The sequence below is a fragment of the Anser cygnoides genome, chromosome 4 (assembly GCF_040182565.1).
Source record: "Anser cygnoides isolate HZ-2024a breed goose chromosome 4, Taihu_goose_T2T_genome, whole genome shotgun sequence".
In the NCBI taxonomy this organism is placed as follows: Eukaryota; Metazoa; Chordata; class Aves; order Anseriformes; family Anatidae; genus Anser; species Anser cygnoides.
The window spans coordinates 59,369,410-59,394,753 of record NC_089876.1 but is presented as its reverse complement, the minus strand read 5'-3'; the positions used below and the strand labels follow the sequence as shown (position 1 = coordinate 59,394,753).

The 25,344-nt window shown below is 44.4% G+C and overlaps 1 protein-coding gene across 7 annotated transcripts in view; it reads left to right on the top strand.

Annotated features, from left to right (window-relative positions):
* IRF2 (interferon regulatory factor 2) overlaps positions 1–21,475 on the top strand; it is a 42,145-nt gene extending 20,670 nt beyond the window's left edge. For all 7 annotated transcript variants that reach the window (XM_066996222.1, XM_066996216.1, XM_066996217.1 and 4 more), the window contains 7 exons: positions 3,004–3,103; positions 3,727–3,903; positions 6,444–6,490; positions 10,132–10,243; positions 14,092–14,256; positions 18,773–18,819; positions 20,130–21,475. In XM_066996222.1, coding sequence (XP_066852323.1) covers positions 3,031–3,103; positions 3,727–3,903; positions 6,444–6,490; positions 10,132–10,243; positions 14,092–14,256; positions 18,773–18,819; positions 20,130–20,441 — 933 coding nt within the window. In that variant the 5' untranslated portion in view covers positions 3,004–3,030 and the 3' untranslated portion in view covers positions 20,442–21,475. The remainder of the gene's footprint in view (positions 1–3,003; positions 3,104–3,726; positions 3,904–6,443; positions 6,491–10,131; positions 10,244–14,091; positions 14,257–18,772; positions 18,820–20,129) is intronic.
* Positions 21,476–25,344: the final 3,869 nt, after the last annotated feature.

Genomic DNA, 25,344 nt, shown 5'->3' with positions numbered 1-25,344 from the left:
TAAGGGAGAAAGGGAATTTCTTTACCATCCCTGGGAGACAAACTGGAAGGTGTGAAGGAAATTACATAGTTCAGCAGAGGGCAGAGGTGGTGTGAGGAGGGGGATAATGGGAGGTCAGCGTCCCTCATGGATCTGGAAAAGGAAATTAGAGTGAAAACATGCAGAGTAGCTGTAACAGGAGCCGCGAGGCAGCCAGCTGCTTTGATGGCTGCTTGGAGTATTACCATCCAAACGGAGGTCACTATTTAAAATGTGTCTTATGACTTTCTAACTAATCTGTGATCTCATGCTCATTCACCCGCCTGGAGCATTTTGCACTGTTAGGGTTTCAAGTGTTCAATACTGTTTTCCTCTTCCTGCTTATTTCTAAGAATGTGACACCTTTTCCCTTTCGATATCCCCACCGGATTGTGGTAGCAATTGCTGTTATGCAGCAGCAGTTTTCTGGGTTGTGCTTTTGACTTTGGGCGAGCCTAACTTTTTATACAAACTCAAGACTCCTACACAAACGTGCGGTGATGAAGTGCAGCATAAGAGAGCTCTTGATTTGCCAAGTCTAAGAAAAATCAGTGCTGAGCCTTTTCCTATTAATGTCATTATCAATAGACATGAACTGAAGAAGGATTTGTGAAATAAAAAAATAATATTTAAATAGGGAGGATCTAGGTAAACTAGAGCAGAACGCCATGGAACCATAGCCACATGGTTTCGTTGCAGTATGCAGTCTTGTGGGGCTTCAGATAAAATTAGATTTTTACATAATTGATGAGAAAATGTTTCTGTATGTAAAATTATTTATATTTTAAAGTTATAATACGTGTAGATTCTATGATTTTGTTATTTATATTAGAATTTGCTGTAAGTCCTTGTGCTTCGAGACACCTGGAATTAGGAAGAACTTTATGTAACGGACACTTAGACTGCTGTCGAGAAGGTCCTTGCACCTTCTTTGAAGCAGTGAGTACCACTGATGGTGACATGGTGCTATATCTGTAGTCTTACTCAGTCTGCAAGTGCCTAAAGAACTTCTTGGATTTCATTGCAGAATATGAAATCAGTTGTATAGCCTCCATAGCATCGTGTAGCATTGTTGGAACTTCTTCCTATCACCAAACATGAGAAGACTTTTTAGTCTGGTCTATTCGTGCAGTTCATGGTGGTAGATTTTTTTAATGGGCCTCTATTTTTTCCACGCTAATCATTGTCTGCAGGACAGTAAAGGCAATAGAGGTTATTCTCACTTTGATGAACACAGTAGAGCTGTGGACCGCAGAAGAGTGGGGTTGAAGCTTTCTTTAGACCAACTTTACTTGGGGAAAGAGGAGAGCATATCTATAGGGTGTTTTAAATATGTAGAGGAGGAAGAGATAGGAGGCAAAAGGCACGTGAGGCAAATGATGAAGAATAGATGAAGAGGAAGAAGGAGTGTGTGAGAGTTTGAAGGAGAATGGAGAACACGTTAAATCTGTGATTTCACCAAATTAAAGAAAAGATGAAGTGAAAAGGGAAGAATGCTGTTCTGAACAAATGAATGTAAATGGGAAGGGATTGGAGAAAATAGTTGGAGGTGACAAAAAATGCAGGCTCAAAAAAGCAAAGATCACCCAGAAAGGAAAGGAAATAAGCCTAACCTTGACATTAGTGAAATATTAACCTGACAGACAAGGAAGAAAAGCTGTTGTTGGAGGAAGGGGGGGAGGGCAAAGGATTTATCTCACCCGACCTTAGACATCTACAAAGCAGTCATTTAAATGAGAGCTGCCTGTCTAAAGTTGTTTGCAGTTAATGGAGAGAAAGAGGCACTTTGGGGTTGTAATTCAGTTGGTGAGCTGAAGGAAATTGTTCCCTGAAAGTGCTTTTCTCTTCACTAGCTGTGAAAGAAATCTAAACCTGTAGGGGTGGCGCTTACAGTGTAAGATGTCTGTATTTGAAGCCAGGTAAGGTGTATCCTGCCCAAGAGGAGGATTTTGTTTGTGGAGCAAAACCCTTTTTCATGGCTTTGCGGAAATGAGCATGAAGTGTTCTTATACAACCCCCTTGGTCATTACATAGCAATTCTTTCCTGTGTTATACGATATGAAAGCACATCTGACCCAGCATCCATCTGGCCTGCTATCCTATCTTTGATGATGGCCTGGGCGAAGTGCTCGTGGAAGGAGTAAAGGAGACACCACCGGGGGAATATGATTCTTCCCAGTCCTGTGCTGTTTGAGCTCTGAAAGGCATTGTGCTCCCAGAGGTGGAGTTGCATCTGAACCCATCATCTTTAACAGTCACCAGCATACTATCTTCCACAAGTTTTTCTGTTCCCTTTGTGAATCAGTTTATACTTCCACTATATAAGGCACGCCCTGGTTTAACTATGTGTTGTGTAAACAAACAAACAAGCCTTCTTTTGGATTGCTTTAAATCTGTTTTTCTTCAACCTAAAGTTTCTGAACTAGAAGAAGTTTAGCTACTTTTAATTCCACCCCTGCACATGGGTGTCCTGTATCGTTTTTTATCCCATTGCAGAGAAGTCTACATTTGATACACGTCCTGTTTGATTAGCTCATAAATTTTAGATAGCCCTTTCTTTCACCATGCTAGTGTTTTACTGGCTGAATTCTAAATCCCTTGAATTAGCTCTGTTCCTATGGTTGTTTACTTTTGTATCTGATTTTTCTAATCATAAAAGTGTCCGTGCTGCCAAAACTAGCCCTCGTTTTGAATGTTTAGAAATGTGTAGCACTGAATGTTTTATCCATGTGTCAGCCTGGAAAGCTGCCAGTCTCGTAGTCCACGAAGGGGCATCTGAGTATTTCATATACTTGGGGCTGTATTCTGCTTTCACTGACGCCAGTGGATGTTTTCCTGTTGAGTTCAGTGACAGCAGCACTGGGTTAGAAGGAAGCAAAACATTTGCAGATGCTGGAAGTGCATTTTTAAATGGGTGACTTACAGTCATCAGAAAATCCCTCAAGTCAATCAATATCGGCATTTCCTGTTTGTTTTCCCTTCCAGGAGAAGAAGATTTTTCAGATTCCATGGATGCATGCTGCAAGACATGGGTGGGATGTTGAAAAAGATGCTCCCTTATTTAGAAACTGGGCAATTCACACAGGTATTGGGACTCTCTTTTTGCAGGACAGATTTTCACTTTGTTTTCCCTTTAAGAGTTGTATTTTCCTCCTTTCATGTCTTTGCTTTTTACTAACACAGTAAATGAATTGAAGCTTCCAGATCTGTGGGAGGCTAAGTGCTTTTTTCAAGGTCTGCAGTACTCCCCAGCTTTATTGAATGGCCATAAGTCATTTGCATTTGAGGAACACAGTAAAACTTAATTGATTTAAACGTTAACAAGATCGGGTTCAAAATTGTTTGGAGCAGAGCATGCTCAGCACTTTGTAGACTTGGGCCCTTAGGCTTTTTATGTGTTTCTATGGATTTGAGCCAGACATAATAAAGGTAAATGCTGTGCAAGCTTTTCCACGTTGTTGTAGAGTTCCATCTGATCCGCAGTGCCCTAGGTCTTTCTTGAACAGAAACTGTTTTTAATCATGTGTTCTAGAAACATGCATGAGAATGAGATCGCACCATTCACTTTCTCTTGCAACCTCAGCTGTTGTTTGAATGCCCGTCTTGAGAACCAAAGACTAATGCCTTGGAGTTAACCTGTGTTGCTATTAGTCTGCCTTAGGTATTCAGTTATGCATCGTATGTGCCTAACTCTCTTTTCTTGCTTAGGAAAATACCAGTCGGGGGTAGATAAACCTGATCCAAAGACATGGAAAGCAAACTTCCGATGTGCTATGAACTCTCTCCCTGATATAGAAGAAGTGAAGGACAAAAGTATAAAGAAAGGAAACAATGCCTTCAGGGTGTACCGGATGCTGCCACTATCTGAAAGACCTTCTAAAAAAGGTAGAGGAGAGAGTTTGTGAGTGTGAAATTCGGTGTTGGGTGCATTGCTACTATGGGGTCTGCATAATGTGCCAGTTTTACTTCTCCTACTGTAAAGTCAGACTTTCCTGTCCAGGTGTTCCACAGAACTTAGGAACTTCTGTATGAAAAATGGGCTGCATTCAATTAAGAGAACAAGCTAGTTTGAGAGAGGATCGATAAGATATGATAACTGGTGGTCTGTGTAAATGGTGATAGTTCTGTTAAAGCCGATGGAGCTGTGTGCAGGTGCTAGTCCCATGTACCTTGCTTGCTTAAATTTTGGGGCTGCCAGTAACTGCTGCCAAATGGGCCAAGTTTGATAGGGGACAGTGATACGGCGTAAGCAGCTGAAGATTTGCAGAGTGACAAACACCCCTAACTTGAATCAGGAAAAATGTTTCCTGCGGGAGGTGTTAATATCAGTGCTGAACTAAAGCACAGTTTTAGGAAGCTGAGAATACCACAGAGGAGAGTCCCTATTCATTTTTCTGTGGCACCACTTTCAAAATCACAGTCCCTCTGAGGTATCCTAGTGAATGAAGGCAGCATAAAGCCATAGCTGCTTATTCCCTCTCATGAGAGAACTCTCATGAGAGAACTGGGTCTCCTTCAGTCAAGGAAGCTGAATAGAGGATGTTTGACATCCGTGCATTTCACACAGTAAAGCTCATTCAGAATATGGTGGCAGGCATTTTTCTGTCTTTTTCCAAGCAAGGATAGAAATAAACTCACACTCTTTTTAGCTGAGTGGGAGCAGTACACTTCAGCATAGCTGTGGCCTACATAGAAAAGCTGGTTCTGTAGGTTGCAGGGACCAAACTCAGATGCCATGTGGAACTGGGAGCTCAAATTCAGCATCTGGGTTTCCTGTATAAGGAACAAACTCCCAGGTTTGACATCCTAGGCTTGACATCCTTCTCTGTTCAGAATGTTAAACTATGGAGCCACTTCTTTAGTTACATAGGTAAATTAGGCCATGAAAAAAAACAAAACAAAACAAAACAGCAAAAAAGGCTGTCCTCTTTGCCCCCACAGCGTGGTAGTGGTGACATGAGAAACTGTTTAAATTCCACAGATTTGGCTTAGGTGTTAGGTCTCCTACATGCCAGGAGAAGATCCAACCACCAGGTCAATCTCATGAGTGATTTCTTTTTGAGTAGAAACACTGGCTTCTTTATGGCTTTGTTATTGTCTTATGGAGTAGAAGATGGGCTTCCTTGTTCCTCTGGTATCTTCTAGTGCCTAGAAGTATTGGATGGAAAGATAACCTGCCATCCAAATGCATAATGCTCCTCTAAAATCAAATCCGGTTCACGTAGTGCTCAATTTGTTATTTTCTCAAATTGAGAAGTAAAAGGCACATCTTAAGTTTAAGGTAACTGTGATTGGAAGCATTTAACTCTGGCATTATGGGGGCAGAATCATACTGTGAAATGAAGATCAATCTGGAAAAAGTAGAATTTTTGGTTTGGAACTGTTTCCGATCTCTCATCTGTGTTGTATTTTTTACATTCAGGCATATATCCATGAACCACAATCTGTCCCATTGTGGTAGATTCCTCTCATAGCTGTAAGAGCTAGAAAAGTTCATCATGAAAAATGAGATTGTGGAGCTCTGTGCAGGAGAAGATTCCACTACAATCCAGTTACTATACAACTGACATACTTTGGGCCTTGTATATATTCTCACTTGCCCTTTCTACATGGCATGTGGCTATATTTATGTATGAGTGAGGGCAAAAGAATTTGTCTGCAAACATTTCTAATTCGAAGTGCTGTCTTGTGGTACGGATGGGAGAAATTCCTGGGACACGTCTGTACAAACAGCGGGGTAGAGCAGAGCTTGCATCAGCAGGTCTGAGCTTTCACGTTAGGGTCTCTTCAGGACACAGCAGGGGCAGCAGTGCTGAGGTCTGCCAAGGCACGGGAGGTTTGGTGAGGGCCATACACCTTGGGTTTTCTTCTGCATTCTCAAATCCAGCATGATTACATAAACCACTTTTGCATTAATTATAATATATAATCCTTCTCCCATGTTGCAAGCATTTACAAAAATGCATTGAAATTTGCTGTGATCTCTTTTCACATGTTAAAGAACGATCTCCCTTTTCCTGTTGCTGCAGTGAGAGTGTCTCAAGTGTGATTAGGCATGCATTTTGATTTTTTTTTGAGTATTTTTCTCAAGTTTGCTTCTCCTTTAACAGTCCCTGGTTCGTAGTATGTCACTCTTTCATATTTTTCACCTTGCTTTTTTGAATGAGATCACTTTATTTAGTCCATTCATGGTTCTTTTTTGCAGTCCTTCAAAAATGAAACACAAAACCCGAGTGCTCAAGGTAAATTTTTGACTGCCCAGGCCTTATAGTGAGCTTAAAACTAAACAAAATGAGTTCTCCCTTTCCTAGGAGATGCTACTATTCTGAGGCATGTTTGGGGGCTATTTCTTAGTGGATATAGAAAGCATATAGGAAAACTCGTGGCACAGAGAACTTTAAGAAATCTTCTTTCTGTTGTTGCAGGAAAAAAAACAAAGTCCGAGAAGGACGACAAATTCAAACAAATTAAGGTAAGAAGTGGCTGTTAATACTGTAAGAGCTTGTGAAAACAATCTGTTGCAATATTTTTTAATAGCCCCAGTAGTATCTTGTGGATATTTGCAAATCTCCTATGCTTGTGGTTTGGTTAAGTAGTTACAGTTATTTTGGATTTTTTTTTTTTAAACCTGAAGCCTGTTACAGCCATGACTAACGTCATCAGTTGACACAGCCCTTCTGTTGCAATGCCTGGAGGTTGGAAAACTGGCAGCTTTGGCAATACATTTGCCATTTGTTTGTCTGTGTAAGTAGAAATAAAGTAATTACGGAAGGAATGCTTCTGAACAATGCAACTACCTTTTGGAGCAATTAGTTTTTGTGCAGAAGGCATTGGATATTCATTTTCGTTTAGGCAAGGGGGAGAAGTCTTATCGGAGCTGCACGTTCTGCTCATGCACTATAAGTTGGAAGAATTCAGTTGTAAAGCTCATCAGGTAGCATATTAAATTTTCTTCTCGTTCAGAGCATGGACCCAAACTCACATTTGCTTTCCCTACAAAGCATGGTATTTGATAGGTTTCACAGTTCTGCTGAGGCCCCTCAAAGAAGATCCTTGTTAAATAGTGGCAGGATTTGGTCCAACTTCATTTTTTTCATAAAGTAAATTGCAAAGTTTCCGGACTTTCAGGCTTCACTGAAATTTGTGTTGGTGGGTGTTTCATTGAAATCTGGGATTGGAGTACTGAAAGCATGGCCTGCAGTAGCATGTAGCAATGTCCATAACAGAACAGCTCGGTCCTCCGCTGCTTGCTTGTCAGGGACTGTGGCTCTCATTCCTCAGCCAGGTAAATGCTTGAGGCCTGGGAAAATGACTTGATTGCAATTGGATTTGGAAGGCAAAAACTCTTGGTGATTTGTGACTTGTTTAATTATGTGTCAGAGCACTGCTTTATTCTGGTAAAGTCCATTGGTCAGTGTCGGGCAGCACACGATGCCTCCCAAACCTGGCAGGAGCACTTTGCTGTTCCCCTTCTTCATAATCTTTCTTTTAGTCAAAATATTAAATACATGAAAAGCTGTAGAGGTGCTTGAACGGTCTTGTCCTCTTCATTAAGACTGATCTCACAAATACTGCTTGCTGAGAGAGTTCCAGTGGTGTCTGGGAGATTATTACACACAGCATTACGCCTGTGAGTAGGAGCGTGCAGGGAGGCACTTGCAGCTTTTGGGGGTGCTTTCTTGCGGCTTGGTTGCCCTGAATTATGCAGAAGTGTTGGGCCACACGACCCAGCAGCAGTAAGCTGATCTGACCGTGCTTCCAGCACATACACCTGCCACTGATAGCTATGAATACGTGGCTCGCCAACCACTGATTATGATATGGCTGCTTACCTCTTGCAGGCTTTGATATGGGGCCAGGTAGTATTCCTGACTGTTCTCCCTTATTCTGAGAAGTGTGTACATGAGTTGACTTCCAAATACACCAGGATTTTTAAAATAGGTGCTCGTTCAGTGCTCAGCTACTGCTAGGTGGGCTGTTGAGTGCTGAAGGCGGTAACTGTGAAGAAAGATGGCGGATGAGTTAATGCACATGCACATTTTTGAACACTGAAAGCTGCTTAAATTTCTTTGCTTGGTGATGTGGGTTCCTGAGATCTGAGCTGCGCGGTTTTTGTTGAAAGCCTTGCAGTTACCTTGAAAACCTCCGCTTAGTGAAGGTGAGCGGGAGGCTGTTCCACGACCTGCCTGTTAACTTCTGTAGGGTAACAGGGTCACCACTGCCAGACCCTGTGGGTGCCCAGAGCTCTAAGGCAACCCGTGGTGGGGGCGAGGAGAGCTGCCGGACCTTGCTGGTGAGACTTGGTGCCAGACCTTGCCGGGCTGGCGGGGCCGAGCCCGAGCAGGGTGCTCAGTGAGGGCGCTTCCTTCCTCGTCTCCACTGTGGGTGAGAGGCCTGGCCTATACCTGATCCCTGCTCCACTTCAGGCAAGGGGGACTGAGAGCGGGTCTCCCACCTTGCAGATGAATCTCCTGGGGTTTTGGGCAAATGGGGGAGAGGCCGTAGGTATCTGAGCAGCCCAAAGAGAAATAGGCTCTTTCCTTTGAAACAGAGTTCAGGGCTGAGCTGCCTGCATGGGGCTTAATCTCTACCTTATCTTACGTGTAGTTTTGGCTATGCGTGCAGCTTCCCATTCAGACATTTGTTTAAGTCGAAGTGACACCTTTCCCTGTCCTTTCAGCTTAGCTTCCTCCAGGCATAACTGAAAAGTTAAGTGCTTTAATAGTGGCTATGCCAGTGTCCATGTCCCTCTGTGGATCTGGCACCGTCACCTGAGTTGTAGGATGAATATTTATTTCTGCAGCTTGAAAGGGCAGCTAAATAAACTCCTCTGTAACTAAGCCTCAGCAAAGCTGAGCGAGTTACGGTGTGAGCAGCATTCCCATGGGGGCTGCTGTGTTTGCCAGGGCGTTGCACAACACCAGGGCTCCGGTGCAGAGTCCTCATCTGTCTCTGCAGTTGGTATTCGTGGATGGATCAATAGCAGCTAATTTTATCTTTTCTGTTTTTCCGGTCCTTTGACTTGTGGGCTGACACCACCAGTGTAGCTCATCAAAGACCACCCGGTTGCCACTAGTGCTTTACCCTCCTCTGATTTTTCATCCCCATGATAACAGTTCATGTGGTTCGTACTCTGAAGGGGGCTGGCGCCACAAGTCTTGAGGCTTGCCCTTGCCCTACGCTTGCTGAAGTGATTTGGAGCAGTGAAAATGGGCATACCTTGGCATCAGATCACACCAGCAGTTCTGCACCTCTCTGCAGATGTGCCATGAGGACAAGAGCCATGCAGAACCTCACTTTTGGTGGCGGCACTGCCTGCCCAGAATGAGAGCAGAAGACTTTAGACTTTGTATCTGATAACCCCACAAAGGAGCCCATAACAGGGAGGAGGTTGGACTCGTAGTTAATTCTTTAAAAGAGTCCATAACTTTTTAGGAAATCCCGAGTTTGTGGAATTAAAATTTTGGCGTCTAGTCTGAAGGGAGGATTTTAGATTCCCATTTGAATGTACCAGACCTACAGAGTATGCATCTTGTGGACAGCTCAGTGTATATAGAACAGGTGGTGTTTTCCCAATGCTGTTGCCCTATGGTAATGTTTATGATGTGATCTAAGAGGCTGTATTTAGTGTAAACATTTTGGTTTGCTTTCAGGCTTGCTGCAGAGAAAAATTAAGACTAGAATTTAGTAATTACTATGCTGAAGCTAAGGCTTCCTTTAAGAGAGTGCAAAGAGATACAGCATGTTTGGAAGGGAGGGAGGATGAATATTAAATAGAATACATTTTAAAGCAATGTTTCTTCTTTGTTTGTTCCCAAATGTTAATCTCTTGTAGTAAATAGCACACTAATTTCTTGCTCTCTGAAGGCTCACTCTAAATCTGAAAATTAAAAATAGCATTAGTTTCAAAGCTGAAGCTTTGGAAATGGAATAAACTCTGGCTGCTTCTCAGAGAACCAAATTACTCGTTCTGAAACTGTGTCTAACAGAGCAGTGGCTATGCGGCAGGCAGAAGCGATTTAATTTATTACCATCTCAGAAAAAAAGCGATGAACTGAGTCCAGGCTCCTAAAATAAATCAAACCTGACCCAACTGTACTGTTTTCATTCTAGCAAGAGCCAGTTGAATCATCTTTTGGGATTAATGGGCTAAATGATGTCACTTCTGACTATTTCCTGCCCTCCAGTATAAAAAATGAAGTTGACAGTACAGTGAACATTGTAGGTAAGTACTACTATGCTTTTCATATATGCTAAGCATACAGGTGATTAAAACACGATTTCATGAAATAGGTGATACCAGAAATAAACTTCTGACTCTGCCAAACTCACCTTTCCAGCAGTATTTTGCACTTTGGAAAACAACACAGTTATAATTGTCTACATGTTTTTTGCTAGCCCAGGCCATGCAAGGTCCTGCTTGCGGGCCAGCCTCACCACCATGCCGAGACAGTGAGCAGCACTTCTGCAGCATGGTTGTTCCCCTGAGAACTAAGCTTTTACAAACTTTTTCAGGTGGCTTTTCCTGACATTAACTTACTGTACAGGGTAGTCTTCAGCTATGAGGGTATTGTAGCCAGTGTCTGTGGGAGTTAAACCAAAGCTGGATCATGGTTTCCCATTGCTCAAAGAACAGGTTCGCGTAGGTTAACATTTTATTTGTGAATTTAAACCTACAGATGAAATAGAGGACCTCAGTTCTTTTACCTCAGTAGCAGAGTTCTTTCTTAACATCACAGAGCTGACAAGATCAGTGAAGATTGTATTTAGAAACCAGTACGTTAGGAATTAGATGTCATCTTTGAAGAATGTGAATAATTGGACCTTGGTAGAACAACGGGGCTGTTCTTGACAGCTCTTTTTTAGCTAAGGTTGTGACTGTAATGAGGAATCTTAGAAATGTGACCCATATACCATTTTCTCTAGAATTCCACTTTTAATATATGAGGAAGAAGTGTTTGAAAAAATATGTTAATCTTCTGTTTGCAAAGATGGCAGAAATTGCATGCAGTGATTTTTTGCTACCCAATTTTTTGGTCACAGAGCTTTTCATGAAGTCATTCCTCCAAGTACTTCTATGGTTTAGAAGTACTTTTGCTCTCATTATGGCAGTGTATTTAATCATCTCTTGCTTTGTAAAAGTATTAGGGCATGATTTTTGCTCCTACTATTACAGAGGGCTTTATAACTCAAAGGAATAGCACAGCAGTGAGGTATATTTACAGACTGACTCATAAACAAATCTGAAATACACCAAAGCTGATATGCAGCCCCAGCAAGGAAGCTTCATACACTTTTGCTTTATTTTACAACCTTAAAGTCAAACAGAGATCAATTAACAGCATTCTTTGAAATGTACCTGCTGCTCCCCCAAATCCAAGAGAGTAATTTTGCTGCAACAGGTCAGTTTTGTACAGTGCGGTGTATCCTGAACTCCTGTTAAATTTTATTGTGAGATGAATGCATGTTACACCATAGCAGATCTTAGTAATTTACAGGACAGGAGCCATACTGGTAACATCAATGTAAAAGTGGTAAAGGGCCTAATGTGGAAACCGAGCAAGATGTTCCGAGGAATAGAACTGAATTTGCACCTTAAGGGCTTTCATTTTTCCTCGAGCTCACAAGGGAGATGTCTGGTTAGCCTTTTTACCCCTTTGCTCCTATGGATAGACCTAGCATCCATTTTCAGAGGTGGAACAACAAGGTTTGGGTGCGTAACTGTGATCCAGTGTTGTTTAATTAATGGCTTGTGAGTGTGCTGCTTATCCAGTCTGAGGAGAGAAGTCCTTATTTAGTACTCCAGGCTGGTATTTAATGTAAACAGGGGGGAAAGGGTAAAATAGATATATTCTGCAGAAAGGAGGGAAGTCAACTGGCGGGGAGAAAAGACAAACAGCACTTGCAGTGCTTCTGACATATGTGCAGCTCGAGGAAGAGTGGTGGCACATTGCCCAAGTGAGCAGTATTTTTTGCTGCACTGAAATTATCTCATGGGGTGGGTAAGAATTCTTCAGGTCTTGAGGAGAAAGATAAAACAGCGCAGATGGCCTGTTCTTATCCCAACAGTGTTGCACAATACTGGTTTCTCCTGGATAAAAATTAACTCTGTGTGTGTGTGTTTGTGAGCGTGCACACGCATGTGCTCCTGCTCCCCTCCGCTCAATAAAAAGCAGGCCCTTTCAGAACCAGGAGAAGTGACAACAAAATGTCTAGAAGAAAATGGTAGTAATTGTCGTGGTCCAACTGAAAAATAAAAGACTATCTGGTGTGTACGTAATTTTCTATATGTTGGAATTGTCTCATAGAATGCACATCCCCCAGGCTTTGGGGGAGTTGCCAGAAGTTGGCTGGCACTTCACAAAGCTTTTCCCTGGGAGAAAAACCTGTCACTTTTCTTTTTCAAAACATCGTGTTCTTACCTTGTCTAAAGATAGAAGGCAGGAGTGGGTTTTGTGTATATACATGTGCATTCATGTATATTTACCTGAATCCATCCAGGAAAAGATATTATCTTTTGCTTTTTTTTTTTTTTAATTAATAATCAGAGTACTTAGGTCACTTAACAGAAGAATTTCAAGATGTACTGTGCTTCACTTACCACATTTTTCTCCATCATGAATCTAGAATAAAAACATGCTGTCTGAATTCCTAATGATACCATATAGCTCGGTGAATTAATTGTGGCTGCCCTTTGAAACTCCAGTATTGGCCAGCTCCAGAATGACATTACCAAGTGGAATGGACTACTGAGCCTGAAAGATTTAGTAGAGTTGTTCCTGTGTAAAACTTAAAATAGGCATGTATCACTGTACAGTGTGTTTAAGACTAAAAACAGTTCGCAAAACACAAATAAATCTGAACCATTTCCTCCGGCACAAAATCTTTCCAAACTCTCGTTGAATTTGGTAGGAATATATGTATGAAGGTTGTTTCTTTTGGTGTTTTGTGGTCCAGTGAAAGAATATCCGTAGTCCTTCCCTTTCTCTCGGTCAGCTGGGGTTTCAGGTTAGCCATCCCCTGCGGTGGCTCTGTACATCCACGTTGTCCTGATCTACCTAGTGGCTTTCAGCTCAGTGCTGGATTAATGCAGTAATCATGTGTTCATACTGCTGGGATCAAAACGGGGGGTTGTACAAGACAAAGGGAATTGTCTCAAGCTGCTCCAGATAGCTGAGGTTTTGGCTTTTACAATAGTACTTCTTTGCTGAGTAACTTCTAAAGTTTATTCCCCTGTTTCAAAAGGGTGTTCTGTAGCACAGCTAGTGTCTGCAAAGTGTTTTGGGATGCTTACAAAGCATCCATGGTGCTTTCACTTTGTAGAAATAAGCAATGTTACTTTGGTATTAAATATTATGTCCATGGGGGAATAGGAAAACCATCTGTTAATAACTAACCAGACTGTAGCTGTCAGTCACAGACCACAGGGACTACAGACTAGCAGTACGACTGTGATTTTCTACATGCCACCACTGGCATTGTGAGGTTCAGTGAGAATAAGCATCTAACTGGAGAGTAAATTTTTGGCAGATTCATGTCATGTATAAATCAGCTTTCTAACATATTTTACATGACCAGGTGGCTGTTTTTTTGCACGCCAGTTCTGACCCATTTGCTTTCATGATGCATAATTTACACGAGAGCATCCAGAGGCTATGGGATGCTGGCAGCATGTTGGGTGAGGATGCTTCCCAGATTAGGAGAGATTGCTGTGGTCTGTATGCCCTGGCGAAGGGAGAGTGTGGCTGTGGTCTTCCCTGGGAAAGTGTCTGGACAGCTGATGTGTTGGGGACGGCTCGAGGGCATTTTGAATGAGAGCCAGGAAAAAGTTAGGCATTTTCAGTTGTCACAAGTGGAAAAGAAATGTCTTTGAAGGTGATGGAAACTAAATATATCACACAGGTTTCCTATAGAAGTCTCTTTGAAAGCAGGTGGTGGACATGGAAGAAAGTGCTGAGGCTATATTAAAGACTGCATTTCACTCAAATACCAAGCAGTCTCCAAGGACAAGCTCTTAGGGATTCATCAGAGTCGACATAAAATGAGTAATCATTTTTTTCTTCTGACTCCAAGTTGTAGGACAGCCGCACCTTGATGGCAGCAGTGAGGAGCAGGTGATAGTTTCCAATCCTCCAGATGTTTGCCAGGTAGTAGAGGTGACAACAGAAAGTGATGAACAGCCCCTCAGCATGAGCCAACTGTACCCCCTACAGATCTCCCCTGTCTCGTCCTATGCAGGTAAGCATCGTGGTGTTTCTTTTTTGGAAATGTTTGGGAGACACTAGATTTGCTCAGGAGTGTCAAGCCAAGAGGCAGGGGTCACCACAGGGGAAAGGGGAGCTTTTCCAGGGCAGCTGGCACAGATTCAGAAATGTCTGTTCTGCTGCCTTCTGTATTTTTAACTCAAAAATTCACAGTCCTGTATATTCATTTTACCTTGGGAAACAACTCGGCAGATCTAAGGACGGAAATGTAGGCTGCAGTTTTTAGCCTGTGATTAATGGAAAAATAAGCTTTTCAGATGTTATGCAGAGAGATCTTGTCATCTTTTATTAGAGGGACATTTTCAATGGTACAAATGATATGTTGCCAATATATTGTGTCCCCTTTGCACCCTGACCTTTTAAAGATAAAAGGTCATCTCTGATGCATGTTTCCGTGATGCCTGCCACAGTGGGTACAGAATGCTAAGGGCTGCGCTAATGATATATAATGTAAATGTGAAGCTGAGGGCCCTGGAGGAGTGGATTTGTCTTGTTGCGTATAGTCTGCAGACTAGAACAGCCATGTAGTGACTGATAACAAGTGGTCTGTGGAAGTCTGGCTTCCAACGTCTGTCTCCCATCTGGATTCTCTGATATCTAGTAAGGGTTGAGATAACAAGCTTTCCCCTGAGTCAGGGTGCTAATAGTTTCTCATTTTTATCTGGCCCATTATTTTCATAAAACTGGTAGGAAGTTAAGAGTCTTGGCACTTATTAATCCCTTATCTAAGACTGACAACGTATTCAGAAGTTGTAAGGGGAGAACAGATACAAATGCACGCATGGGCACGCTACATAGAGTCCTTGCAATCACATAAGCCTTATTTCCGTAGGAAACAGGGCAAAACCACATTTGAAAGTAGAAAAAGTTTCATATCCAACCTGTCCTTCCTTCTTTAACATATTGCTAACTTGCAAGCCTCAGGATACTGAGGCAGAAAAAGAAAAGTCATCTTTTTAGGAAAACTTGAGTATTAATTGTTCCCAGTGCAATTTATTATTTTACACATGGTTTTGTCTTTGACTCATTAGGCTGAATTAGTTCCAGACACGTTTTCATAAAATATGAATGTAGGAATTTTTATCTTTGGGTCTGGGTGAATAGTTGATGTTCTTTTGAATAGCCTCCAATGTTAGTCTCACACACGTTGATATATGATCGTGCTTCCCAGCATGTTTAGTCTGTAATGGCCAGAGCATTAGAAGGGCTTTGCGCAGCACAAGGTGGGGGTGCTCTAACATATTAGCAGTGGGAGATGCGGCCTTTGAAACGCTTGTCCTTTTTCCAAATGCTTCTTGCAAAACTTTTCCTGGGTATGTGAATGTGGCAACACTGCTTTCTTTTAACATCGGCTACAGGATCTAAGTTCTTGGAATGCAAACAAGAGTCACCATCTAGGTCTGGAAGTCGTGGCAGTTGCTTGGGCTGTGACAACAGGGAGGGATGTATATGGTGACAAGAGAATCATCTGGACATGAGCAAGTCCTGAGCTAGCTTTCCTAAAGTCAGTGCAACAAGTCTGCATGAATGAAGCATGTCTGAGGTACTTCTGCTATCGCCTTATGTTGTCTTAGTATCCTGGTGGTCTTGAGCTGACCTACCTTATATCAGGACCTGGTAACTCATAACTAGGATAGCACAGAGACGATTTCATGCCACTGATATGCCTTTAAATGCATCTCAAGACAGCTCTTGAGGATCCTGGTTAGTCTAGCCAGAGGCCAGCAAGACATGGCGTACTGCTAGAGTCTATCCTGGAACAAGTCCTGATTAATACCTTCATCAGTGAGCAGAGGAGGTGGTGGAGTGCACACTTGTGAAGTTTACAGCAGACACCAAATAAAGGACACCAGCTGATATGGCTAAGGGCAGGGCCACAGTCCGGAAAAAAGCGAAGAGGCTGTAGGAAAGGGGCCAGTGGGAACCTTACGAAATTCACAGAATCATGATAACATCTAGCTTGGAAAAACCCTTCAAGATCACCAAGTCCAGCCAGTTCAGCAAGAACAGATGCAAAGTCCTGTTCTTGGAAAGGAAGAGCCCTTTGCAGCGATTCGGGCTGGGGCTGCTGAAATGGGGAGCAGCTCAGCAGAAAGGGGGGTGGGCAGCGAGCTGGACGCGAGCTGGCAGAGCACCCTGGCTGCAGAGAAGACCAACAGCCTTCAGGACCATGGCTAGGAGATCTAGGCAAGTGATTATCCCCCGCTACTCAGGGCTGGTCACACTGCTGCTGGAGTACTGGGCCTGGTTCTGAGTCCCCCAGACCAAGAAAGCAACAAACAGGAGCAAGTGCAGGGAAGGGCTGCCAGGATGGGGAGGGGCTGGAGCACTCGTCCTGTGGGGAAGTGCTGATTGAGGGACTGGGGTTTGTTCAGCCTGGAGAAGAGATGGTCCTGGTACCCTCACAGCAGCCCATCCATACCTACAGGGATGGTACTGAGAAGGTAGAGCAAGGCTCTTCACAGTGAGGCATGGAGGGAAGATGAGAAGCAATGGGCATAAATTGAAGCAAGAGAACGTGGTCCAACTGGATATAAGAAAAAATGTCACTTTTTCACCACAGGGTTTGTCAGAACCCTGACATTTGTAGGACGTTCTTGTGACTATTTCGGATTTTATCTTGTTACACACAAGTCCGTAAAGGAGCCCTGAACCTGCCCTCATGGCTTTGCTGGGTTGCCTCCTCTGTCAGGTGCTACCACGGATTGGCAGGAAAGAGTATGACCAGAACAGCTGTGCAAGAGCAGTTAGTTTAGCTCTTCTGAAACAGCAACAGCAACAACAAAAAAAGTAGCTGGAGGTATCAGCTGTCCTACATAAATCTGTTTTATTTCAAAAACACCTCTAGTTCCTTTCTGAGGTTACACAGGCAAATGATATGTCTGGCCCTTGTGAGTTTCCTCATATTTCCACTGACGTCTATGAAATCCATTTTTTTAGTACCAAGGCTGTTCTTGTCAACCTTGTCTTGTTTGACACCGATTCAAATAACCTTCTTGATTCAAATAGCCTCTCTAACTTTCCATACCCGAGTGGCTAGCTTCCCTGGCTTTGATAACTATAGTGCTATCTCTTGCTCAGCATTTTGTTATGTATAAACATCAAGGATGGATTCCTTTTCATCTGCATCACCCTTTTTTTGTTGCCACATGTTTCTTCATGTCAAGGAATATCTGCTTCTTGTCTCTGTGTTGATTCCTCGTATTGACTCTCCTTCTGTACAGATTACTTTCTGCCTCTTCTCCCCCCAGTCTGGCTTAATGGACTAACTTTATCACGTTGTCACCTCTCTCTTTACCTGGGCCAGTGGACAAGGAGCCCTGCGGAGTGTTAACTTCATAGGGCTTCACAGTTAGATCCTCTGCTTGCCGCATGCTGGGACTGGGACTCTGGAGTAGGCGATGCGTCAGCTGTGGAAGTTAGAGTATTTAGTAGCTGAGCTGCCAGCTTCAGGACGCTGGGTGCAGTTTACATCCTTATGTCTGAAGGAGCAATTCAGACCATAAGTTTATGGCCCACTGCCCAAACCTCGTCCTTAGCCAAGCCTCAAGAGAAGAGCTCTGGAGACTCGCAGGGGAGGTCCTCTGCTCCACCCACTGTTCAAGCAGGGACATCTAGAGGGCTTGAAAATACAACTGAAAGCCCTGGGTTTTGGGCTCTTCTGCAAGCAAGGGCTGAGCTGCAGGAGGATGGCCGTCCTGCTGGAGCTGCTGGCCTGTCCCTTGGTGCAGAGGGGTGGCAGCTTGTGTTTGCACAAGTGTTATTCGTGTAGTTGTGCTCTGGTTGAAATGGTGAGGGCCAGAGAGGCAGTATGCAGGGGTGAGAGGCGACGGGGCTGTCCTGCTTTGGTGCAGAATGTAATTACATTTCTCTGTGCTGGAGTCGTGGGTGGAGGGCAGAGAAACAGGCTGAAGGACTGGGCAAGGGTGGCAAGAATGAAATAAAAGCAAAGTAAACCAGCAGTAATAAAGTGCAAGAAGTGACAAGGAGCCCTTGAGGCAGCAGATTGAGATAACAGCTTACGAAACAAAAACACACTTATCTCCTCTGGGGTGGAGTTGTAGATGTTTTTGCGGGGAGATAAAAATAAGGATTGGGAAGGACTTTGCCCGTAGCTGGGCCTCAAGCTGCCCAGAGCAGGTGAGGGAGAGGGGGCATTCCCTGCCAGCAGGAGTCTCCTCCCTCTGCCCAGAAGTATGGGCAGTTACACAGATCTGCTGTTTCCACCTCTGTTGCTGTCTTCCCCAGGGCGTGTCCGTATTAACCATGATAACCATGTGAATTTACTCCAGTCGTTCAGTGATGCCGTGTGGTCTAGCCCTTCGATTACTTCACATAGGGGGTCCATGCTTTGCTATTGTTTCCTGCTTGTTTGGCTTGGCTCTGTTTGCTTGAACTTGTTTGAAGTGGATCGAGCCTCTTGAGCCGGATTTTGCTACTGTAGATAAAATAACATGAGTTTCATTTTTGCTTCCATTTTTGTTTGACAGAAAGTGAAACGACTGACAGCGTTCCAAGCGATGAAGAAAATGCAGAGGTAAGTGCTTTCTGGAGTCTAAACACTTTGGAGCAAGATCTCAAAATGATGTCCAGAGCTATTCTTTCCTCTTCCACATTTGCAACTGCCTACCACTGAAACATTCAGTTTTAAAAGCTGAGAGAGAAAAAAAAAACTAGAAAGGTTCAAAGGATACAAATGTTTGGATGATTTTCTAGCAGAACGGATATCTCTGCAAGTTCCTTCTTCCTCATCTGTCAAAACTACAAGGAGATAAATTTGCATAAGAAAATACTCTGTCGAACCATCAACAGTGCCAACTGGTTTGTTAATATGGAGCAAGCCAGTGGACTTTGTCATGTGCTCTGTGTGTGTGCGCACTGTGCATCGACATTGCTGGGCAGTGAGCATTTTATCTCAGCTGGAAGCATGCTCACTTTGTTTTCCTTAAATGGCATCTGAACTCATACAATCAGAGGAAATGTTTACATGTATGATAGAAATGCAACTTGAATGTTTGAGGTATGTGAGGCAAAAGGCTTTCCTGAGAAGCGAAGACTGAGTTAGCGCTCAGCATCAGCTACCTGCTGCCGGCGTGGTTATAACAGTGTTCCTTGCCCTGCCCTGTACCAGAGGGCTGTATGGGCTGCTATTCCTTCCTGCTTTGGTGAAGCCCGAAGCTCAGTAAAATGCCCCAGGAGGGTTTGTGAAGCCGGTAAGAGAGAAGTGTGGGAATCCACCAGCTACTTCACCAGTAGCGACTGAGGTGGGAGCTCCATGGCTCCCCAAACCCAGCGAGGACCCTCCTTTGACAGAACATGCTGTTGTGGCATGTGTGATGTGAAAGGAAGAGGATGCTCGTGTTCCCTTGGCAAACCTCATAGCTGTGATGGTGGGCATGCTATCAAGGGACATTGGCTTTCCCAGCAGCCTTCCCTGTGTTGACAATGTGGGTGGTGCTGTTTGAAAGGTGTTGAGTCTCTGTACCTGCCTGTTGGCAGGAGGATGCTCTCCCCGGTAATGGAGGAGACTTCCATTTGGTGCTCTTGAGTTTTCGGTCTTCTGTGTCCGATTCTGTCTGGCACACTGGCAGTAAGGCCGTCCTTTTCCATCAGAAGAGTGGGCAGAGTCTCCTGAGTGCTGGAGAGCCACCAAGGTTAAGATACAGGACTTCCTAAGGGGGGAAATGTCAGAGAGCAAAGACATCCAAAGTCAGCAGGTAGGCTTTAAGAGAGGGGGTAACTCCTGTGCAATTTGTGGATGTTTCTGTCTTCATCTTGTTCCTGTGAGCACCTTACGAAGTGCATTCGCTCATGTATTCTTTCCTCATTCTTCTTCCCCCTTTGTAGGGGCGACTTCATTGGCAGAAGAAAAACATTGAAGGCAAACAGTATCTCAGCAATCTGGGAATGAGGAACACTTCTCATACGCTTCCCAGCATGGCTACTTTTGTTGCCAACAAGCCTGACCTGCAGGTGACCATCAAAGAAGAAAGCTGCCCACTGCCTTACAACAGCTCCTGGCCCCCCTTCCCAGACATCCCCCTGCCACAAGTAGTGTCCACAGCCTCCACTAGCAGCAGCCGGCCAGACCGCGAGACACGGGCAAGCGTCATCAAGAAAACGTCAGACATCACCCAGTCGAGAGTCAAGAGCTGCTAAGCCGCTGACAGTGTGTTTTTTAGCTTTGTTTTGTTTGGTTTTGTATTTTATGTTTCTCTAGGAGAGGTTCATCCCTTGACGCACATTAGACAAATCTAAGGTAAAGAAAGCCTTGGCAATATAAAACATTGCTGTGTCCGACTCCAGTGCCGGAGTGTTTTTAACTCAGGACTCCAGCCGTCAGTATGTACACCTGAACCCAGACGGACTTCCAAGGTTGCTAGGTAGGAAAAACCCAAGAACTTTGGCCCACTCGCAGGTTCCAGTGTTTCATATGAGGACCAACCGACCACAAGGGAAGTGGTGCTGCTGCGCTTCTTGCCGTCAAGGCTGTGATGGAACTGAAAGCCTCAGAATGGAAGAGAAAATGTGAACTAGCTGGAATATTTTTAAATAAAAAAATCTATTGTGAATATTGTACATAGTGCAGTACTAGCAACGTTGCAGTCTGCTTCTGCACCTTATTAAGAAAGCACTTATGAAAGGCCTTTTATTACCTTGCTCTACTTAATGGCACATTGAAGGTCCCTCCCCACCTGTGTTCTTTTCCAAGGCTATTCTTGCTAAAGTGTCTTTAAAGAATAGAGGAAAGGAAAGGAAGTTAAAACTTCCCATGTGGATTTCATACATTTTAAGACTGCTTTTCTCATGTTTGTTTTCTAATCTGCTATGCTTGAATGCCGCGTGGTACAATAGGAAAAAAAAAACTATTACAGAGATATTATGCAAATTCCCAGATTTAAAAAAGAAGAAAAATACTCTAATTCTAACCAGAGCAAGCTTTTTTATTTTTTATACAGGGGAATATTTTATTCAAAATAAAATTCTAAAGTGAATATAATTTTTTTTAATCTTTTCTACAGCAAATTTATAATTTTAAGAATCAGTCCTTGGTTATCAGCAGTTATTACATCCTTGTGGCACATTTTTTTTTTTAATTTTGTAAAGGTGAAATAGCTTTTATGAGCTCATGTAGCAATCAGATTATCCTGTGGATTGATAATAAATATGGTATATAGTTAAATTTTTAATAATCCTCTTGTTTGTCTCTCTTTTTTTAATCTTTCAGAAGCCCCAGATGGCATGGGTGTTTGAGAGGTGGATGTGACCTCTCAGAGTGAACAATTAGCATGAGCCGTCTTTACAGTTTCTGCAGTGCCCATCTAACAGAGTGGGAAGTATTGTGCTCGAGACAGCTTGAGGTGGAAAGAGGAACTAGAGCTTAATGGCAACCTACTCAAGTCTGGCCTCACGTGTGCAGGTTGGGAACTGGGAAACCTCTTCTGGTGCTATTCCATGGTTGGCTTTGAGCAAGGCACCTCATGGAAGGGATCTTGAGGAAGCCCGTCCCCAGCCCAAAGCAGGCTCAGCTGTGTTTGCCCCGTTCCTGGTAGATACCTGTTTAGTTTACTCACAGTTTTCTTGTCCAGAAAATTATGTTTTTAAAGATTTTCAAGCAATAGCTCTTTATTAGTGGGATGAATCAGAAGTCAAGTAAACACACGTGAAGTAAACATCCCCCAAGGCTTTCAACATCTTCTGTGTGATGACAAATTCTGATTTCTCTGGGCCTTTGAGGGAAGCTGTTGAGTGTCTGATTAAGCGTGTGTAGTGGCTCGCAGGACTGCGTGGTGGTGGTGGGCAAACCATGCTGTTGGTTCTGTGAAGTGCTATACTCTGAGCTATCACAGGGTGTTCTCCAGGTGTGACTCTCAGTCCAATACTAACTCAACAGCTGAGTGCATATGCAGTATTGTGGATGTGTGGCTGATGAGCAGCAACAAGCACAAAATTGGCTGTGTCAAAGGGAGATGTATTAACTGTCTATTAAAAAGGCTCAGGTTCTGGCCAGGAGGATTTTGCTGTGTTCTTAACGTGATACCACAATTTCAAGTTTTATCACAAGTCCATCTGAAACTTGCAGTTTCACACCCAGAGGTGTGTGAAGGCAGGGCTAGAGCTTTGGTCTCTGGGTTTGGCTGGGAGGAAAAGACGGCCCAGAGCGGTATTTGAAGTGAGCCTGAAAACTCGTAACAGTGAAAACTGTTCTGTGTAAATTTCCCAGTCTCTGTCCCTCTTTTGGGGTTGTGTGCTCACCCTTCCAGTGGCCCTTCCAAAGGCCAGAAGGTTTGGTCTTCCGCGAAGAGATTGTGTGTGTTGGGGGGGTGTTACACTGTTACACTGAGTCTCCATCACCCCGAGGCCTTTGCCAGCAGGTTTATGAGGTTCACAGCAGGTTTCTTCTTGGTTTGGGGGTTCACTTGCACATTATTTTTCACATTATTTCTTGTTTTCTTAACACAGTCTGCTTTGTTTTTTTTTTTAACTTCCCAGCTCAAGGTTGGAAGTTGCTCTGTAGTGTTTCCAAGCCCCTTTTAAGATGACAGGCTCCTGTTTTTAGGCAGTGACTTCATGGGATCACAGAAGAGCCGTGTTGAAGGGCCCCTGGGAATGCACCCTTTTCCTTCTGCTGAAAGCAGGATCCTAGACTAGGTTATCCAGGACCATGTCAAACCAAGTCTTGAGTGTTTCCAGCAAGGGAAACTGGCCACTTCTCCGGGCAATCTTATTCCACGGTCAGTGGTTTTCACAGCAGATTTTTTTTATCTTTATAGCCAGACAGAATTGCCCTTGGAGCAGCTTGGGCCCATTGCCTCTTGTATCGTCAGCATGCGCCTTTGTGAAGGGACTGCCTCCGTCTTCTCTGTAACTCACCGTCATCTGATGAATTTTTATTGTGGGGAAGGAGAGTTGGGGTGCCTTGCTCAAAGCTCAGCTTAGGGTTAGGGCTGCATACGAAGGCAAGCCCAGAGCTGCAGTTGTCCTGGGGCTAGGAAAGGGCTACCAAGCTCAGAAGAAGGCTGCTGCTCGAACTGTCCTCTGAGGAAGGCTTGCTGGGGAAAGCAGGGCTGCGGTGCTTGGGCTGAGACCCTAGGGCTAGGGTCAGGGCTGAGGGAAAGAGAAAGCCCAGTTGCACAGGGCTGGAAAGCATCAAGTAATACAAACTCAGTGCTGGCGATCTCGTTCTCCTCTGAGTATTCAGTCTGTGGATGCAGAAGTTCTGCTGCCTTTGGCTCAGCCTGGGTTTAGTGCTAGAGTTACGGCCGAAAGCCCAGACACACAGTGGCGTGGGGGCTGGAAAGCATCTTACAAAGTAAGCAGAGCTGACACTGGGCTTTTGCTTTATCAGAAGCAGGGCTTCTGTTTACCCAAGTGATGGCCTGCTCTCTCGGGGGCCAGGGTGGCTGTGTTAGATGCTGGCACATCTCTGCAGGCTTCCAGGCAAATGGCGGTGCCCGGTGCATTACACAGAGAAAAGAGACAGTGGGCTATCCTCATTTGTAGCTGTGGTTCAAGCTCCCTGCCCCTCACCCGTGGCATCAAAGAAGTACCTCCAAGGCTCTGTACCTTTCAGCAATTGCTTCTTCCTACAAGGCTCCTTTTTATTCCTGAGCTTCTGCCTTTCAGTGTGTCCTGTGTGACTGTGGGTGAGAGTCTGGCTTCAACAAGCTCCGCTGCATGCTTGGGTAAGTAAGGAGCTGCTTGCCAGAAGGTCTGCCTGAGTTTTCCTAGGTAGATAAAGGTTTGTTTCCAAAGTAAACCGTCACTTGGCAGGAGAAGAATTTGCTGCTCTTCGCTTCAGCCATCTGAAAATGAGTAGCCGATGAGCAAAGGCAGGCACCTCCAGCATAAGCTGCTTGTTCGTCTTTGTGCAGCCAAAGCAAGTTACATGCTCCCATCTCGCCTGTGGTGAGAGCATGCTGATGATCAGATAACTTGGCTCGCTCTCCCCTTGTTTCTGTGAGGAAGGCAGCTAACCTGCGAAAACAGTAGCTCCTACCCTGCTCCAGCAGCTGCGCAACAGGAGACACACGTATGCCTGGGACACATGTGCTGGGGGTGGTTACACGTGGTGACGTGGTCAGCTTCATAACATGACGCCACGAGCCTCAGACCCTTAGGAAACCAGGGGTTTAGTCAGTGTAGCTGGAGGTTCCCTGGAGTATCTGCTGAAGACCTGCCTGCATGAGGTGCTGCAATCACACGGAGGTCTGCTTTGAAGTCTGAGAAAGAGAGGAGCAGGGTTATTTAAAGAAAAGGAGATGACAAAGCACAGGTTCTTACTGCATCTGCCGATTTACCGCAAGGGGAATCACCCCCCTTCTACTGTAGGTGCCTTTGCCCTCAGCTATCATGGGCATCCCTCACCTGGGCTTGTGTTTCTTGCAGTTTTTCAAGAGAGAGCTGCTTGAAGACTCCTGTGAAGGCGGGATCGTCCTTTCTGTAACTCAACTGAAATAATGGAAAAAGTGAGTGCGTGCACGAAAAAATGAAATTATGGCCCCAAGCGTAAATTTATCCAGGTGTCTCTGTGAGTCATAGAGCTTATAATCCAGATTCGTGCTTGGTGGCTGGGGCTGCCCCTGCTGCCTTCCCCCTGGCGTATGGCAAGGTCCTTCCGTAAAAATTGTTCAAGTGCCATTCAAAATAATGGTAGGGGATTCAGCTCAACCCCCTCCCCGGGGTCAGGCGCTAACGTTTTTTTCAGCATGTGGCAATGGCCATGGGTCCTGGTTGTGTGTCACCACCCGGCTGTCCCCATCCCGCCCTCCATCCCTCGGCACTCCTGGGGCTTCAGTTCGGGCTGCCGAAGGAGTCGTGCCGCAGGAGGAACAGCCTGGGGACCCTCTCGAGCAGTGCCTGAAGGCGGGTTTCCTCCTTTGTGGCAGCACCAACAGGTGCAGGATTTTTCTGTCAACAAAAACCAAAATAGTTCTTGTGAGGAAGGAAACCACAGGGGCTGACAGCGACTGCTGCTGCAGGCAGCGCTTTGTCCACAGCCCTGTTTTTGCTGAGATAAAGACAGCGGTGGCCAGGCCACGCTTGGGCTTCATGAAACTCA